At 36.5% G+C, this 20,500-nt stretch overlaps 1 protein-coding gene across 1 annotated transcript; it reads right to left on the reverse strand.

Moving 5' to 3' along the window:
• Window positions 1-748: 748 nt before the first annotated feature.
• LOC128169993 (uncharacterized) lies at window positions 749-7,275 on the reverse strand. Its single transcript, XM_052835996.1, has 6 exons — window positions 6,886-7,275; window positions 5,644-5,747; window positions 3,045-3,144; window positions 2,507-2,683; window positions 1,145-1,390; window positions 749-963 (listed from the first exon to the last, which is right to left on the reverse strand). Exons 1-6 carry the CDS (start codon window positions 6,989-6,991, stop codon window positions 749-751), a joined length of 948 nt encoding a protein of 315 aa, XP_052691956.1. The 5' UTR covers window positions 6,992-7,275.
• Window positions 7,276-20,500: the final 13,225 nt, after the last annotated feature.

Raw genomic sequence — 20,500 nt, forward strand, 5'->3', positions numbered from 1 at the left:
CAAATAATAATTAATATATTGCTCACTATTACTTCTTAGTTTGTTTTGTTTACAATCGATGCATAACTTGTGGGCAAAATAAACCCAAAAATTGGGGGGGGGGGGGGGGGCAATATGAAATTATTTCTATTTACTTTCAATGTTTTTAAAGTTGAAAGGAGACCGATTTTACAGGTGTAAATAGGCAAAAGTCTATAACTTTCTAAAATAATTGGTTTCTGTCGAAAAAAAATTTGATATTGTTATAGCCAAAAAATCCGACAATGCAATTAAAAAGAAAACAACATAAATGCTGATATGACTTTTTATTAACCCAAAGAGAACAGAACGGAATAAAACTAAACATATACTGTTAAAAGTTAATTACTAAATGTTTTATCAAATATAATAGTTTATAAAACGCTTTAAATTTTTATATCAACTGCATGCAGTTTAAAAATAAAAACACTATAAGCAATTATAAATAGAGTTTTGTCACAAAACTGAACATTAAGCTATTAAAAACCTCACATCAACATACACATTTTGTAAATTCCCTATTTTACGCGAGTGCTTAATTCCGCGATCCCGTCTTTTTGGATCAGATCGCGGGAATAAAAAATCGCGACACTGAATTTTTATTCAAATCCTTTAGTACTCAACTCCCATATAAAGCAAACGAGATTTAAAATCTGCGAGAAGAGCTTGCGTTTATTTAGGAATACACAGTAATGGATTGGTTGGAAAGAGAATCATTTAGATATTATAATTAGACAGAGTATCCAAACACTTCAACTTCACAAAGAGTGAGATACTCAGTTATCATGGAGATCTTTACGAATCTCCCCTGTGGTAATGTCGGACAGTCGATGACGACCAGCTGTGACAAAGTACCGGGACCAGCAAAGAAACCACAGGGAGTGTTGACATCTGACTCTGTCAGCCCTTCAGTGACGGTAACATTCCGCAGCCGGTCTGACACATCTAAGTAAAAAAAAAACAACATATGTTAATGTGAAATTGTAAAGTAATAATTCAGAAAACTGCATAAATTTCATTTTTTCCTTATATATTTTTAATTTTTTCTCTTGCTAAAAATAAAAAAATGGCGATATAGAGGTTTTCCACGTTTTATATTCACGGATGAAATCATGTGTACACTAACCTAGTCCCCACTTGTCCATTCCTCTATTGAATATTCTGACAGATGTGATGAAATACACAGCCTGCAGATCCACCAACCACCACGGATTTGTGTCTCCACCCTCTGTGCATGAACACTTGTCTACGGCAAAGTCTGTACCGTTGTTACCATCAACTGCCAAATTGGCAGAGAAGTTCAGAATATTTTCTGGCCCTGTAAACGTTGATGATTGTGTTGCAGGTTTATTCAATGCAAGGTTGGAAGTAGCTGTCAACATAACAACAATGTAGATACTTAGAGATAACATTGAGAAAATATAATACACTGACCGTAAAAAAAAAAGAAAAGGTAATGTCTTATATAGCTACATGTGTTACTTAAAACCTAAAAAAACTTAAGACCAAATTCTTTTGATGTGTACAGTTTAATATTGTGTGGAGAATAATAAGAAATATAATTGTTTTCACTCTCTCCCTCTGTGTGTGTGTGTGTGTGTGTACATAATAGGTATGCTGCAAAATATGGACATGTGCACTGATTGAATCGAAACCCTCTATAGTTTGTACTCTGCGAAGAGATAAAAATCCATTTTTTTAAACGTGTAATTGACCATTATCTTAATTATCAGTTACCACACACCAAAAAACCATTTATTTTATTTTTTCGACGTTATTGTTAAAACACTCGCTATAATTGATATCACGGTTTGCAATATGTAAAACAATAATATATGTGTTTACGTCTTTTTCTGATTTAAAACTTGGTGACCTGTTTTATTTTAAAAAAAAAAGACTTGTTAACAGGTAACATAGCTTACTTGAATTCTAATATTAGTATTTTAAAATACCGTTATTGTACAAAAGCGTACGAAAGTCATATTTCCATTGAAAATATTACACACTTTTGGCATAACGATTTTATAAAAAATGCAATTAGGAATCGATTTTATGTGTGCTACATAATTTTCAAGTAAATGTTTTATTATGTCCTATGTACATAGAATAACACAGGTATTCTTAATTAGGGTGTTAAATGTCTTACCCTCCCACGATTTACTCAATATTACATTTACAAAGTCAAAATAAATATATTTAAACATGCTTATTAACTCCGTTTATTCGTTAATAATGACTCTATCTGTCTATTTAGTTTGAAGTAATGTCATATCATGAAAACATTTTCATTACACATCAAATAAGCCCGGATATCTGTACTTTGAGTACTTTGATTTAAGTCACTAATTGCAAACATGATGTTTGATTTAAAATTCATTGCACTTTGCATCAATGTTGACATTGCTGGCGCCGTCAGGTGAGTCAGCATTTGTGATATTATGAAAAAGTACTTTGCAATTAAAACAAGAATAAAACATAAATAATTAACCTTCTTCACAGACTATGTCGTATTTCCACTCCCCGTTTGACTGACAGATCAGTCGTCCTGAACCAGACTGGGAGTATCCGTCAGAACAAGAGGTGTGTATTCTCCTGTGTAGACCAATGGCGTCTTCACGTTTTGCTGTACTCAAATCTATTCCTTTGATATCGGGAATTCCACAATCTTGATAACAAAGCCATATTGTAAACAATAAGTGATAACGTTGAAAATTTGTAAATCAGAATCCAGGTTGCTAAAATAACCCAGACGAAACAAAACGTTACAATGATAATTCAAATACATATTGATCATGGATTGGCATTGGTATATTAGTATAAATTAATGTATGTTACACACGACGCAGCATATTTTAATTGATAAATAAACATACTGGACAAAATAGTAATTATTTGCCGTTAAAACGTATTTCTAGAGCTCTTTTTAGAAATTAGGACTAGACTATAGTAAAACACAGGAAATTGTCATATGATGTAACTCGTGTAGGTTTTCATTTGTGTCTTAAACAGAAAAAATATACTTTTACCTGACAAAACACATTTAAAGTATGCATTTTCAGAATATCTCTTGTGTGTACATTTCTCGTTGACTTTACAGTTTGAATTTAAACAAGCTCCAGCCAGATCCTACAAAATAATGTAGAGATACTGTGAAGGCTCACAAATGGTACCCCTTGCTAAGAAAAAAAATCATAACTAAAAGTTGTTATTATAGAAAATGATCGATGCTATTTATTTAAACATTAAGTTTCTATCAATAACACTGATCTGCGCTTTTTTTCAGTTCCCTATGCTAATATAAGTACACAAACCAATCTTCTATTCTTTAAATTTCATTTTATTTTATTTTAACTTAAATTAATGATAACAAACATAACTGGAATCAAACTATAATCAACATGTCAAGCGGCCATTAAATGTTTATAATTTTTGGTGTACCGAGCTTGATGATTTTATCGAAAAAAATTTCCACCCAATTTTTTTTCTTCTCGAAAATATATAAAATACATCGGGGCGGGCTGTTTTCTTATTTGATTTTGCCTTACACAAGCAAGCTTTCTGCCAAATATTACCTTCTATTCTATCCATTCATACAAGGCAAGATATGATACATTTAATAATTAAGCATTGTTTATACAATTACTTTGAACTTGCCAAAATGACTTTGGGTCTGTCAAGGTAATGACGTAACTTAAGGTCGTAGGCAATCTTTGAGTAAATTAAAAATTTCTAAAACGTTTCTTCATAAGAATGATATAAACCAGACATCCATTTTGAACTTTACCTACCAGTGGCCTTGACCTTGTCCAAATGCCCTTGGGTCAAGGTCATGACACATCCCCGGGTCATAAGCAATGTTTGTGTGAAGTTAGAACTTCAAATGCCTCTCCACAAGAAAGATATGGACCGAATGCAAATTTACACTTTTTCTGCTAGTGATCTTGACCTTGCCCGAATGGATTTGGGTCAAGTTCATGACACACCCCAAGGTCATAAGCAATTTTTGTGTGAAGTAAGAACTGCCAATGTTTCTCCATAAAAAAAGATATGGATAGTAAACGAAATTTGCACAAACAGACGGACGGAAAAGATTAATCCTATATACCCCCTCCCCAAACTTTGCAGGGGTAAAAACATACATAAATCTGATATAGAGCTTACTTAGTCAAAGAGTGATTTATCATCTTAATGTGAAACATGTCTGTATATTTGATATAATAAATGCCTGATAAAACAATAGCATAATTGTTTAGATTTAATAAAACTAACCCAGCTCCAGATTCATCAGTCGTTATTATAATGTGAATGAGATCTCAATGTTCAAAGAGAACATTTCTAATAATAGAGACATTCATAACAATTTGTATTCTTTTTCTTGCATTTTGTTATGTTATCACGCGTTTTAAGAACTATTCCTTTTTTAATTCTAGCAGTACAATATTATTTCTCTTTTTTGGCTGCTAGATTCTACACGTTTATTAACTGATATTAGCTGCTGCTGGATTCATCTTGATTTTCTTTCATACAATCATATATGTATTTGGTAAATGCGATTGTTATTATTTGAAAAAAAAAAACCACACACACAACCCCCACATGAATCGTAAATACTTATGAGTATAAAGTTTCATTTTTTTTTAAAGCACCATTTATTACTTACTAAATTTCCTTTAGTATTATTAATATCCTTTGTTTAAAACGAGGCGAAAATGAACAAAAAGTTGTGCATTTATGTATCAATTTTTTATTTTTTTGACATTCCAAAATACATGTATTTATTTTTAAAAAATGTATTCTTGTTTATCATCGCTACACGTACTATTAATGTTTAATTAAAGCTCCGACATTAACGAAATATTCACAACATATACAACTTAAAAACATCTGTTTTGAATCACCCGGACACTTTAGAACTGCTGATTGAATGCGTTTTCAATCTTCCTTACTTTAGTAACGATTTTTTTAATCATGGCATACATGTTTCTAATCACTCATTGAATCTTTATCAGCGTCTGAAAAAAACCCTTTAAATAAGCAGAAAATCAGTTTTTCTCATTTGGTTACATGTAATTGAATTTGGATGGAAAATATATACGAGCATGTGTGTCGGAATATATTTTTGTAAATATCAAGAATTAATTAAAACAAAATTTTTAAATCAATTATATATTAAAGGTCAATTTAATATATTGGGTCTTGTCAGATTAATAAAAACTTAAGTTTAAAAGATGTGAACGAGTTTGAAAAAGTGGCGAAGACCACACAGTGCATGGGTAAGCAAACTCCAGTTTGCACCCAAGATATCTTTACAACACAATATTAATCTTAAAAAATGTACATATCTGTAAAAAAGTGCACTAGGAATCAATAAAAAAAAGTTTATCCAAAATATAGGTTGTTTTTCACGGGTATTTAAAATATGGCATGGTACTTTTATGTATGTGTCATTGAAGAATCCCCGAAACCTTTTTTAGCCGTGTTTACAAGCTAGAGGGGACATTTGAATGGAAAAATCTTGAAATATATTTATACTAATAAATACATATCGTTTGAACTCAGTTGTAATTACTTAAATCGAATAATCTAAACATGCTGCACAGATATATTTGGACATAAAATGTTTACCTTTGGCCAGTGCTCCTTTTCACTGTACACCCATCCAGCATTGTCCACGTACTTAGTTTCTGCTGTCGTTTTATTTTCGTAACTGATTTCACAGAAATTAGCCCCTTTAAAATAATTAACAGATTTACACCGAGGTGTCATTATACATTCCGTCACACAGTCAAGGAAACTTACTTCTGTGAAGGATTGGATTAGTTTCCTGTCAAGCCTGTGTCCATGCTGAAGTTGAGAAAAGCCCGGATTAAGGCTGCCATAACATGACACAAAGAAACTGAATAAATACCACGAACATCGGAAGATTTCAGACAGTTGCATTGTGACTTAGGATAAAGTTGTATGAAAATTCAGTTGTGTTTTGTGCCTCGAAAATTTCTAAAGTAGTGTTTCATACAGTGAACAACTTGAATTGCGCACTTAAAAAAAGGACTTGCTTAATCTTAATTGTTAACCTTTTTGAGATGTAGTAATGATAAGCATGAAATGTTTTAAAAAAGAAAATTTCATTAATAATAAGAAAACAAGCGACAGTGACAATGTCGTTTCCATTAATTTTAATCAATAAACCGTCTTTGTGACTGAACAAAGCCGCTTGAAATTATGCATCTTTAAATAATATATATATATTAAAAGAAGAAATCAGTAATGCATCAAACTCAATAGTTTTACAAGTTTAACAATACATCTACATGTCAAGGTATAAAGTTGTCACAATCAAATCCTAGTAATTGCTGTAAAACAGTAGTGTAAGTTGTTTTTATGTGTAGAGGATTTATCCCGTACTAAACCCAGTGATTTGATAGACTTTTTATTTTTATCTCGTATGGAGCCTCATATTTTTCAGTTTGGCATTGGTCAGCATAATAGACTCAACCTGGGTCATTCTACCCGCATTGTTAGGGCTTATAAGGTTTGAATTTTGCAGTTCTGGACAGAGCGCACGATTTCCCCACACGGATCTGACCACGTGTGTGTATTTAATTTTGTAACTGGTACCTGGTAACTAAATCTCCAGACGGGGTAAGTTTGCTTTTATTCATTTCATTTTCATAACTCTTAAAGCTTATAAGTGCCACTTTATATTACTATAAATAGCGGACAAGAGTTGCCACGTGAATGTTACCTTAACGTCGTATGTTTAACAGTGCCACGTGTTTGCAACGTATATATCGCAATATTTGTGCATTATAGGCTACTAGTGCCATGTTTTGTTAAGATATGTAGTATATAGTGTAGTATAACTACCTGTGCCGTTCGCTACGGTGTGTAAACATATTTTTAAGTGGCGAGAGTTCACTCTGTTTAAATGTATTATACGGAGACCGGTTAGGGTCATTAATACATTGTACATATGTAAGCATTATAATTAAAGGTCCCGGGGTTAGTCACATTCTATGCATGGACGAGGCTCTGTGTATTGGCCTGAGTGGTGATGGTGACTGACGGCCTATGGTGGACAACCGGAAGAGTTTCCGGTAGTTGATTACCTGGAGCAGGTGAGGTGGTGAACTGGTGGACACGGTGGATACAATGGACGATGATTCAGGGTAGCAAGGTGATGGGCGGAGACAGGAGGATTAGAGCCTAAAGACCGTCCCGCGTCGTATCTTGCCGACTCTTTATTGTGTAATTGTAATTTTTGTATATAAATATTTTATTGTACATTGTATTGTTGTTGTTACTGATCAGAGGCTCGGCCATGGTGACAAAAGTATCAGCTTTCTAATTATACCCCCACTTCCTAAAGAAAGGTCAGGGATGTTGATGTATTCCTGGACTGTCCGTTCGTCACGTTTTACTTTCTCAAACTGCTCTTAAATCTTATAAATCAGCGCACTGAACTCTAGCCGTTTGGTTTTTGGTGTAACATTGTCTCTTAAAAAGGTTCATAAAAAGTAATTCTAGGTGTTGAATAATAACAATTGTTTTAACATCAAAACCTGGATCTTTGAACTGCTCCAACAGTTTTAGCTCACCGAGACGAAGTCAAGGGGAGCTTATGCTTTACCCTCGGCGTCCGGACCTGGTTAAAGTTTTTGTTGCAGGTCCTGTATCTAAGAAATTACTTGTCCTATCTTCACCAAACTTGCATAGATGATGCATCTGGACCTACTTATGGACTTGATAGACTTGGATGCTGAATCTGAGTCCTAAATTTCAGATGCTGGAGGAGGTTAAGGTTGTTGGACCAGGTTAAAGTTTTTGTTGCAGGTGCCCTTTGATAGCAATATCTAAGTTACTGCTGGTCCATACTTCACCAAACTTGCATGAATGGCGTGTCTTATGATACTGATGCACCAGACAGGCTTGAGTGCTGAATCTGAGCTATAGGTTTCAGATGCTGGAGGAGGTTAAGGTTTTTGGAGCAGGTTAAAGTTTTTGTTGCAGGTGCCCTTTGATAGCAAAATCTAAGTTACTGCTGGTCCTAACTTAACCAAACTTGTATGGATGGTGTGTCTTATGATACTGATGCACATGACAAGCTTGAATGATGAATCTTAGCCATAGGTTTCGGATGCTGGAGGAGGTTAAGGTTTTTAGAGCTGGTTAAAGTTTTTTGAGCAGGTGTCCTCTAATGATTATATCTTAGCTACTCCTGGACCTAACTTCACCAGACTTCAATGGATGGTACGTCTTATGACACTGATGCACCTGACAGGCTTGAATGCTGAGTCTGAGCCATAGGCTTCGGATGCTGGATAAGGTTAAGTTTTTTAGAACAGGTCACATGTTTACAAGATAATAGTACTATTTCAAACTTGCATAGTTGATTAAACTGTAATATTAATGAATAGCAGAGGTAGCTTCAGATCCTGAGCTTGATCTCCATAATCAAGGATGCTAAAAAATATATCTTAGTTATTACAGGTCCTAACTTCACCAAACTTCAATGGATGGTGTGTCTTATGATACAGATGCACCTGACTGGCATGGATGCTGAATCTGAGCCATAGGTTGTGGATGCTGGAGGAGGATAAGGTTTTAATGGCTAGTGCCCTCTGATGATGAAATCTTAGTTATTACTGGTCCGTACTTCACCAAACTTGCATGGATGATGTGTCTTATGATACTGATGCACCTGACATGCTTGAATGCTGAATCTGAGCCATAGGTTTCGGATGCTGGATGAGGTTTAGTTTTTTAGAACAGGTCACATGTTTTATAGATGACAGCTTGCATATATAATAAATGAAATGCAGAGGTTGCTTCAGTTGCAGAGCCTGATCTCAATTATCAAAGATGTTAAAGAAATCTCCTACCTCACTCAAACCTGCTCGATAGATACAGTACCCGCAACGTTATTTTTCACAAGATAAACGATAGGATAGCATTAACGCACGATAGAACAGTATACACGCATGAAAGGATAGGATTAACGCACGATAGAACAGTATACACGCACGATATGATAGGATTGATACACGATAGGAAAGGATAAACGATGTTCATGATAAACGTATGATCGCTTTAAACGATATTTACGAACAAACCGATAATGGCAGAATTTGATAGAGAACACGTACAAATAAAGATTTACGTGGAATTTTTTCATAGTAACAATTGCTGAGTTGCTAATCATCGCTGCATCATTTATAGAATGTATAAAAATGACCAGTTAATTTTTTTTCAACTTAAATTATGAGCTTTAATGATCAACAAGGGCACCGCTAAGCGGAGCATCCCCTCGCGACATGGGTTATTGTGTGTAGGGATGCATTATTTAGCAATATATAGTTATGTTAATGAGAAGACCACATTCTACTAACCCTCCATTACTGCAAAAACTACATTTTCTTTACCTGTACTAGATCTAAATCCAAAAAATATCAAGTTGTTGATTTAAAATGCTTACTTTCACTTTGGTTTCAAAGAAGTGAAGCGGAAGTTTGATAACTCATACACAGAAATTTCGATTGATAACCCGTATACAAAATCATGTAGTATTTATTGAGTTAATATGTACAATTATAATGATCCGTAGGCCCGGTACCGCTGGACTCGCCGGTCGCCTCGTCTTAAATACGTCAGGCGTCTGTACTAGCCGGCTGCAGATCTCCAACTGGCGGTAAAAGCATCTCGTGCTGGAACTCCCGCTTGGTGACGTCACGGGCTATAAATAGCCCGTACATAGAATAAGTCCACAATCACTACACTCCCCTCCGTTTTCTTGGAGAGGAGTAGGTCACGTCTGGTGCTAACAGAACTTCCGAAAAACTAGGAAGTGGGAAAGCCATCCCGGCAACAGTCGGGATAGCAAGTCACAAGGGCAGGGCCCATCTCCACGACAATGGCCGACACACACACACACACACACACACACACACACACACACACACACACACACACAAAGGAAAATCAAGGGACAGTCCAAGTCGTTTTGGGTTGCTGGTTCAGTCCGGGAAGGGCAGCTCCGCTATGTCTGGTCAACAAGACATGCCGTACGCAATTCTGAGGGCAAAGAGGGTCTCGGTGGTACATCCATCACTTCTATCAGGGCGCCAGGACTGGGGTACTCCGAGTTTGTTGCCTCTCCTTGGTGCTGTCCTCCGGCAGGAACTTTGAAATACTCCTTCGCTACCTCAGGGCTGCTCTCCATAATTCTCGGCTTAACTGTAGTAGCAGCCTGAACATACAGATCTTCATCCCGCGAGACTGCTCCCTGAATCTGGGGCACGGAGTCATCCACCAAGTCCACCATGGCCTCAGGGCATCTGGATTCTGTAGGGATCTCCTTACTGCGCTGCATTTGTCGCCCCGGATTACTGTCTGTCGGGGTAACTTCACCATTTCCCAAGACCGCAGCTTTCAGCCTCTTGCGTCGAACCCTTCGCCTACCACGCTTCCTCCTGCACCCGATAACGGCACCAGAGGTGTCCTGATCCACACATGGGTCACCTGCAGGGGGCTTCCTCAAACTGTTCATCTTATCCCGGGTCAGCCGGCACACAGTGCGAAGCTGCCCACTTTCCATGGGCTGTGAACTGCCCATCTGTGTCTTTGTATCTGCAACTGCTCGACGGGCACCACGGTAAGGCAATGGACAATCGTCTCCAGCACCTCCTTCCGTCTTCCGTCTGACATAAGTGCGACATTCTCTCCGAAAATGGCCAGACTTCCCACACTTAAAACAGTTGCTTGTCCTTGGGCCAGGATGCCTTCTGGGGAGGCCAGTCATCTGGGTCCCAAGCCAAGTTGAGTCAAGTACTTCCTTGAGTCTTCTCTAGCAGCTGCACTTTTCCCCTCAACTCCCGGATCTCGCTCTCAGCTTCGCCACATCCCCCACATTTAACAACCCCCATCGAGTCCTCTCCATTGCAGTCCACGACATCAGGGCACTCAGACTCGATAGCGAGTTCCTCACGTGGCCGCACCTTGCACTCTGCACTCCAGTCTGCAGGGGCTGACACTCTGCTCCCTGGAACCTCAGATTCTCCATTGGAGAACAGATCAGGCGAAGGTGAGCTCTCAAATTGCACCTTAAGTCCACTGTGTTCCCTCCTGCTCTTCATACAGGAACGCACCTCCACCACCAGTGGGTTGGAACCTGACTTCCGGGAAGTCTGCTCCGTGGTACAACCATCCACAGGGGGCGTTTCTGTTCTGTCACTTCTATCGGGTGTCATCATGCGTACCTTTCTAATAAGCTGACTCTCGCTAGCGGCTCTGCTCCTAAACTGGGGTCCTCTGCTATAGTCCTCCGCCGGACAGGCACCTCGGTTGGACAGGGGGCTATCCCAGTCCCCACTAACACTTCCTTCCGACTTCTGTCTAGCATCCAGAGGGCAATCCCTGCAGAAGTATCCCATCTCTCTGCACTGGAAGCACAGGCCTGCCTCCTCTCTCGCAGAAGGCGGTGGGGTACCCGACCTACTGGTCGTCTCCTTGAGCGCCATCTCCAAATCGTACACCCGGCTCCACAAGTCCTGTATCTCACTATTCTCGGGCTTAACTGGGGTTCTCATCTCTTCAACAGCTTCCTCTAATTGACAAATGCGTCTGTGCCATTCTTGCATTTTCCTACTCTCCTCGTCTGCTTCTCTTCTAGATTCCACTGTCTGGTCATCTTCCGCCATCTGTCTCGCTGTCACATGCTGAGAGGGCCTTCTCCGCCGCGAGTGCTGGTAAAACTGCATCCGGTCCAGTGCCTCCTCCACAGTCTTAGGGTTACCGTCCAAGGCGTACAGGCCGGCGTCCACATCCTTCGCACCATAACACAAGCGGGGTATGGCCTGAGTGTGGATATCTGGCAGCTGGGGGAAAGCTCGGGTGGCCAATACAAGTTCACGATCTGCCCACTCCTTCAGGGACTCATCACTACTCTGTAATGCTGACTGGAAGTTAAGCTGGTGGGTCAGGTCAGGCGCCGAAGTGCCGAATCGCTTATCAAACTTCTTCAGGATGCCACGGAAACATAGATGGGGAGTGACTTCCAATAAAAGAGTGTAGTAGTCACTGGCCGGACCCTCCAGGGATTAGCAAAACCGGTCATGTTGTTCCACCTTGGTCCACTGCTGGTTCTGCGAGAGTCTCACGAACTTGTGCAAGAATGCCTTCCAGCTGGATTTGCCATCATACCGCAGGTCCTTGTACTTTAGCTTACTACGAGGTGTTGGTGTGTCCCAACCATGACTGCGTGAAGTATGCCTACAAGGTCCCCCCGATGTGACTTGGGCGAGGGTGTGCTCAGTGGGTTGCTGCTGGGCGCGGGGAGTGGGAGTCGAGAAACTTAAACTGGGCAGGTGTGGCCATACAGCACTTGATGGCCTCTGCCCAACAGAAAACGGCAAATCTGGTGTAAGGTCCCTGGGTGTATGGCCATTAGGTTGTTGTGGGGCGTGTGGGCTGGGGGTCTTAAAGTGTTCCTGGGTTTCCCTTGGCTCGTACAAATGTGATTGAACTTCGGCTACTCTACCTCCCCCCTCCTTTCTAAAATAATAAGGTTGGGGTAGCACCACAGGTGCAGGGTAACCAAAGTTACTGGCATTAGGTATGAACAAACATAGTGGGGTTCCATCCTGGCTAACCACAGGTTGACAGCCGGGGGTGTAGGGATAGTGTGTAGTCTGGGCATTGCCCAGGTGTACATGCGTCTGGTACAAGTGCGCTGCAGAGGGGGTCCCCCCGCTTGATACTGCAACATTATGTCCCTGGGTGGTGGGGGTCTGGGTCGCAGAGCCCTGTGCCTGCAAATCAGACAACTGGGCAGAGCGTGGGGCAACATGAGCATCCCCCTGGTCTGGGTGCATAGTCCCTAAAGAGGCCCCCCTTGGATTGGCATGTCGACTTCCCGAGGGCTGAGGTGCGGGCCCAGCTGGAGGGGAGGAGTGGAGCTGCTGACCTTGGGTGGGTTGGGAATCAAAGACTAGGGTATTGGATTGCAATACATCACTGGCTGATGGTAGGGTTTGTGGGGTAATAACAAAGTGACTCTTGGACTCGGGTGTGGCACTATCACTTTGGACTGTTGAAGGTCTCCCAGGGATAGGGGACACATAAGAATCGTGCAATATGCGGTCACAAAAATTATCACTGGGTGGAGCAAAGTCGTGATCCTTAACAGGTGAGCTACATGTAACTACCGATCCCTGACTAACACCAGAATATAATGTATGACTACCCTGCAACGCTGCTTGACCAACACCACGGTCATTATGAGCAACGCCAACCCCCCTCTTATGGCTACTGAGGAACTCGGTCCCACTACCAAAACTGAGATAGCCTTCCCAATCACTGTCAGGGTCTTCAAACATATGGGCCCTCTCCGATGGTTGAGGAGTGTCATAATGCACAGCCTCCCCGTCACTTAGCCTACCATAGGGGTCATAACTATGCTTGCGAGACGCACGCCCGATTGGACCTACGGGCGTGATCATGTCATCGCTATCACTATCACCTAACCATAAGTCCGCAAATGCGTTTTCTAACGTATTGTTCATTGCAAAATAGTGCACTTGATGGCACGTGGTCAACACACAAAAACAGTGAAAAATACAAGTGCAACAATGTCCGACGAAATCTAGCACAAACACTGGAATGTCAGTCTGTAGTATTTATTGAGTTAATATGTACAATTATAATGATCCGTAGGTCCGGTACCGCTGGACTCGCCGGTCGCCTCGTCCTAAACACGTCAGGCGTCTGTACTAGCCGGCTGCAGATCTCCAACTGGCGGTAAAAGCATCTCGTGCTGGAACTCCCGCTTGGTGACGTCACGGGCTATAAACAGCCCGTACATAGAATAAGTCCACAATCACTACAATTGATTATGACATTGATTTAATGAAATAATAATTTATAATAGTATTAATGGTTTGGAAAGGCACATGCATTTTTTATTTGTTATTTTACAGAAGTGTGCAATCTATGATAAATATTTTTAGTTTTGAACGAATTTTGTCATAATTGTATGCCCCCCCCCCCTTTACAATGGTGTAATTTTGGGCTGAGGAAATTCTATTGGAAGGTTTTTTATTAATTTACTAGAAATTGAAATGGAGTGCACACACACACATACATACATACACACACACACATACGAACACACACACGCACGGTAGCGTTGCTATATCCCCTTCGCAACAAGTTGCGCGAGGGGATAATGAATGTTCTGTATTGTTAAAATTGTTTTCATTACCGAACACCTTAGCCGATCGCCGCGAATATTTCAGCCCGAGATTAAATCACTCGGAAAATAGCGGATTTAATTATATAAATCCAACTGTTGTATAAAGTAAATATAAAATCTATCATAAGTACCTTTCTTTCTGTATAAGAAAATGATTAAATAAAATTAATTTTTACGCAGATACACATTCCGCGTACGATTTGTTAACGTTGTTTACATTACCACACACCCTAGCTGATTGCCGAGAACATTTCAGCCCGAAATCAAATATCACACGGAAAATTACGGGTTCAAAATACAACTTGTTGCCTGACGTCATGACGTCAGGCATATCTAAGGTTTAAAAGTTGCAATCTCCGAAACAGTGCAGACAATGGGACAAGCAATATCAGGATATTTCACAAAAAAGATTAACCGATGCATGTTTAAAATGTCAGCATTTACGTTCATAATTGATGAAAATATTATATGGCATGTAATAACAACAGCGAGCAAGAGTTTTCAAGTTAAAGGGACGGTCACCATGCCGAGCACGTGTGTAATCCTGCTTTAAAAATAGATCAGCATTCCACCATATTTGAACGGTGAAAAAGGGGGAGGGGGTCATCGCAACAAGTTGTAGCATATTGTCTATTACGGTACAATGTTAGTAATAATTGGTGTTGGATTACCATTGTTTATACAAGAGAGTCATCCGTTTGGGTTAAACCAAATATATATTTATACCGCTGGAATGTTTACTGGAGGAACTAAATCGCCAAAGCGGGGTGTGACCCCATTTTCGTTTAGTTGGGCGATTTCATTAATCTTGAAAAGGGAACATAACTCGCGTGTCTTACTAAATGTACATTGTCACATTTAAAAATTACTAATCAAGTGTGTTTTTTAATTCGATTCGATTTCTTCCAAAACATCCGATCCAAAGTATATTATACATATATGTAGCTGTTACAAAACAAATGTCTAAAAATCCATCTAACCCTCCCCCTACCCCACCCCCCAATGGATCTCTCCCAATGGATGAGTTGATTCGTTGCGTGAACGGTAAAGCAGGATTTCGCGCAAAAATGTCCCATTCATAGTTTTTGTGCGTCGATTAGTTGACGAGTCTGTTGGGATCATGCAATTACCCCAGAGCACACGATGTGTTTACATCACAGGCACAGGCATCGGGGGTTGGGGTTAGGGAGGCTGCTTCCCCCTCCCCTCTTTTTTTTTACAGCTGGCACTTTCTTGACTTTATAGGATAAATGGAAATATCACCCCCCCCCCCTCCAATTTTGTAGGAGCATGCAATAATGAAAAGTTCTGCAAATAAGGAATTCTAATAGAATTGAAGTTACAGTTAGGGTTTTTTTCCAGGAATTTGAGAATTCACCCTTTTTTAATTGCTTTTCAAAATGATTTTAATGAAGCTGCCCACACACATTCAAAAACAATACGTGTTTGTATATCCTCTCATATTTCACTAGGTTGGAAGGTTTAAAAATTGCATTTCAGTTGATTTTGCAATTAATATAACAAATACAATTTGATAAAATGACTATTTACCCTCCAGCTTTCAAACTTACATGTGCTTATATGATATGTGTGCATTCCTAAAAAATTGAATTAATAAAATAAATGAACTTCAAATGATATATATGTACATGTTCTAGATCGAAGAAAAGACTAACATTTCGACTTAAATTTGCATGTTCCATAAATGATTTATAAATTTATGATCAGCAGTGAAAATTAAAATTCATTTCTAATAAGATAGCCTAATTGATACATGCATGCTTCCATTGAATAATTTTGTTTAGTCAGGCAAGCTTTTTGGAAAGCTATTACTTGTATTGGTTAATTTCGATTTTAAAAATTAGTATCCTGACGGAATGTTGGATAGGATTTTACAATTCTTGTTCGATCAATATTCGTATATGGGGCACCGAACGAGTTTCAACTTAGTAATAAATTTACTTGCTTATGAAAAGGCACGAAACGATTAACACGATATGATAAACGGAAGAATAGTTGAAATTAAACGATAAACCTGATAGGATTAACGCACGATAGGATAGGATTAACGCACGATAGAACAGTATGCACGCACGATAGGATAGAACTAACGCACGATAGAACAGTATACACGCACGATACGATAGGATTGATACACGATACAATCGGATAGGATTGTAAAAAATAACGTTGCGGGTACTGTAGATGTGTTTATTGATAAAAGATATAACATGATTCCTATGATATAGTGTTGTATGATATGAAACTTTATTGTTTAAAATGATACAATATAATATCATATGTTATATTATAAAAAGTAATATGATATGATGTGATATTGTATCAATTTCTTTGATATTTTATGATATTGTATCATGATATTGTTATGTATAGTATTGTATATTATGATACAATATTTTATAATTAGGGTCTTCCGTTTCCAACGGAAGACCCTCTTGTTTTTCTTTGGTTTCTTTTTCTTATTATTTTATTTTTTATTTTTTTTCTGACTCCTTCTCGGCTTTATATCTCAAAAAGTTTTCATTTGATTTCAATGAAATTTTCAGAGCTTTTGTAAAGATACCGTGCCTCAACGATGTTAAATTTTCAGCATTCACGTCACTTCCGTTCAAATTTGGCGGCCATTTTTTAATTATAAAAAAGTGATTTTGTCCGGAAGAAATCTCCGTAAACTTAAAAAAAATCGCTTTGAAATTTTTACTGATGTATCAATTCTATAATGTACTGGGGGGTTAAAATTTTGTTCAATAATTTTGCTCAAAACCGGAAGCAGTTCCAATTTTTGGAAATTTTCATTTTTTTTTGAAAAAAAGACAGTCTTATAGAACTTGCCATGGTGAATTCAAATCTGAAATCCATTTGAAAATTCAACGATGCATTACAGAGATATCGGGGTTTAAAAAATTGATTTTTCCGGAAATTTTGATTCCACGTCCTTGGTTTAAAAAATAGCGTAATGTTCAAAGTAAAATCAATTCGTACCAAAAATAATTAAGTCGTGCTTGAACACATTCGGATTTTTTTTTGTCAAATCGTTCTTGAAATCAACAAGGTTTTTGTTAATTCGTACTTAAAATTATTCGGATTTTGTTTAGTCGTACCAGGAATAATTCGATTGTTTTCATCTTTTTATTTAAATTACTCTTGTTATTGGTTTAAGAGCTCTGCTTCTTACAGGAACTTCCAGCTTTACTTCCGACATTAGCGGAAGACCCACTCGTTGCTTTGCAACGAGCTTTGCTCTAGTATTATATTGTATTATTTATTTGTTATTTTATCACATGATACTATTTCATAAAATATTGCAAAATATAATATTGTATCCTATGATACAATATAATATATTCTATAATATTGTATCATACGATATTTATAATATGATATTGGTTTCTGTTATATAGAATTATATCACATGAAATTATATGGTATGATATTGTAATATTATGTAATATCGTATCATACGATATTGTATAATATGATATCGGTATATGAATAGGATATTTTATCATATCACATGAAATTGTATTATATGGTAATATAATATATATTATTGTATTATATGATACAACATGTATAATATAATATTGTATTATATAATATTTTACTTTATCACATAATATTGTATATTTGATATGATAAAATGTATCAAATTATATTGTGTCATATGATACAATATTGTAATATATTGTATTATACAATATTATATCATATGTTTTAATGTTATGATGTATTATGTAATATGATATTGTAATATAAGACTATATTGTTTTATATATTATGATATTGTATTATGCGGTCAAATACAATAATGTATATCACAATACAATGTCATATCATACGTTACAATATCATATCTCATCACTGTTTAATACGGTATTTTATTTTTATTTGATATATTATGTAAATATGATAGGATGGAATATCTCATTTTATATCATTGTATTGATTAACATCTAAACATCTAAACATATGATTATCATACAATTTTTTAACAAATGATATATGAAAATGTGTCAAAACAGAATCCATGAACATCCAAGATCAAAAAGTATGGTTTTCATATAATATGATAAAGGTGGTCTCATAAAGGTGATGTCTTGTCTCGGTGAGCTTTGTAATCTGTGATTACCTATGTAATTTTTAACACTGTAAAATCATCTCTTAGAATTTGTTTTTGTGTGTTCTATATTATGTGCAATAAGGTTTCCGAAATTTCCACTTTGACATGGAAGTGTAAATTGGCCAAAAAAACCCGTTTAATATATATATATATATATATATATATATATATATATATATATATATATATATATATATATATATATATATATATATATATATATACCTGCTTTCACCAATAGGCGGACATGGCTAAAAAACCATACTTAGGCAGACATATATAGTTTTTTTTAAATCTCAATATTATTCATTGTCCATCTCAACGAGCTATTAAAACACAAAAGTATGTTCATTGGTAGACTGTTGTTAAGATATATTGCATCCAAAGAGATATACATTTTAAGAGGTCTGCCTAATTTTTCAAAACCATGTAGTAGACTTTAAGCTGACATTATATAAATACAATATAAGGTAGACATATATTAATATTTGAAATGCCTGTCAGGCAGACAATAATATAAATAGTAGTAATTTCAATATACATTCAATAGTGTTAATTAAAATGCAAAAGCAATTGCATTCTACAAACATTATTTTTTTTGTAACCTAACTCCTACCTTAATTGTATAGTATTTATTTTAAAGCAATGTCGTATTCATCTCTTAACACATTTTTAAGTGTATATTGTGCGGTTGTGCCAGCAAATCTGTTTAAAAATTTATATTTTATATAGTCATAGGTAAAAAATTTATTCAAATCTAAATTAACTGATTAATATTAGAATCATTAAAACTTGATGAAGAAGTCACAACATCATTACTATTTTTTAAAGGAAATAACTTTATAATTTTTAACTTAAAATAATAATTTTATTTAAATTGTACACTGGTACATGTAATAACAAACCTCTTATGAATGACAAGAAAAGCAATTCCAAGTTTTAATATTTTTAATATTAAAACACCGATGATCAGATATATATATATAACAGATAAGAACATTAAAAATGAACTAGTATTACAAATGAAACTAACATGATATCTCATTTTAATTTGTTCTGGACATGAAAATTACTGCATGATATTGTATTTTGATTTGATATGCACTTATGTTGTAAACAGATCAACACAGTTACCGAAACAACTGAAGCAATGATATAAGTACATGTATCATAATTATACACATATTGATAACATGCTCAATAACTAAAATAAATCTAATTCATTATTACCTCCATTATTGTATAAAATATAAGAATTATTTTTTTAATTAAATGTATTAAAATTTTAAAGATACAGCTTAAACTCTAACGGACTACAGAGTTTAAAAAAAACAAAAACTTTGTACGGTTGTACTAATCCATTTTAATAGTTTAGTAAGTTTAAATTAATTTTAGGAGTCACTATATTCTAATTAACAGTAAATACTTAACTACATGTATTTCATGTAAACATGAAAACATTTATATTAACTCAACTATGCATATTCATAAACATTAGTTCTAATCGTTGGTATATGAATAAATTAAACCCAGGTACATGCACAACATTCTCATAATAATTAATAGATGTTTAACACCACAGTAGTTTTTCCTTAAAAGATTATGTCAACAAAAAAACCAATGCACTCCACGGGCCTGGTTTTTTACTTCTTTGCCTCAAAACAACTATGTAATATTTCTGAAACACAATCAAGGAAGTGTGTTTAATTTTTGTTTCCTATAGTTAAATTAATTTAAAAACAATATGTAATACAAAGACATAATGCAACTTCTATATCTCTACATTGTATATGATAATCAAGCAAACTTTATTAATTGCCATCAGTTGTGCAAAAAATTGAAATGGGATTTGATGGGGAATAATTTGCTTGTAAAATCTATGTGAAGAAACATTTAAACATCAAACATGTAGCTATCTTCAATGTTTGTTAGAATAACAGGCAGAATTTAAATTTGGTTTGAAAAGTGACCAAGATAATTTCCAAACAAGAGGTCCATAGGCCACATCGCTCACTTGAGCAACGACATCAATGATGAAATCAGCTTTATACGGCCATTTAGAAAATATCTGAACAATGTAGGAAAATAGATTT

This window comes from Crassostrea angulata, unplaced genomic scaffold, assembly GCF_025612915.1.
Source record: "Crassostrea angulata isolate pt1a10 unplaced genomic scaffold, ASM2561291v2 HiC_scaffold_272, whole genome shotgun sequence".
Lineage (NCBI taxonomy): Eukaryota > Metazoa > Mollusca > Bivalvia > Ostreida > Ostreidae > Magallana > Magallana angulata.

What these genes read in the sequence shown, in the direction of transcription:
- LOC128169993 (XM_052835996.1), bottom strand. Translation starts at nt 6,991, where the DNA reads ATGTACAATGTATTAATGACCCTAACCGGTCTCCGTATAATACATTTA. An exon ending in AAAAGGAGCACTGGCCAAAG is followed by an intron (nt 3,145 to 5,643) that starts GTAAACATTTTA and finishes ATTATTTTGTAG; the next exon opens with GATCTGGCTGGAGCTTGTTT. An exon ending in AATGGACAAGTGGGGACTAG is followed by an intron (nt 964 to 1,144) that starts GTTAGTGTACAC and finishes TTTTTTACTTAG; the next exon opens with ATGTGTCAGACCGGCTGCGG.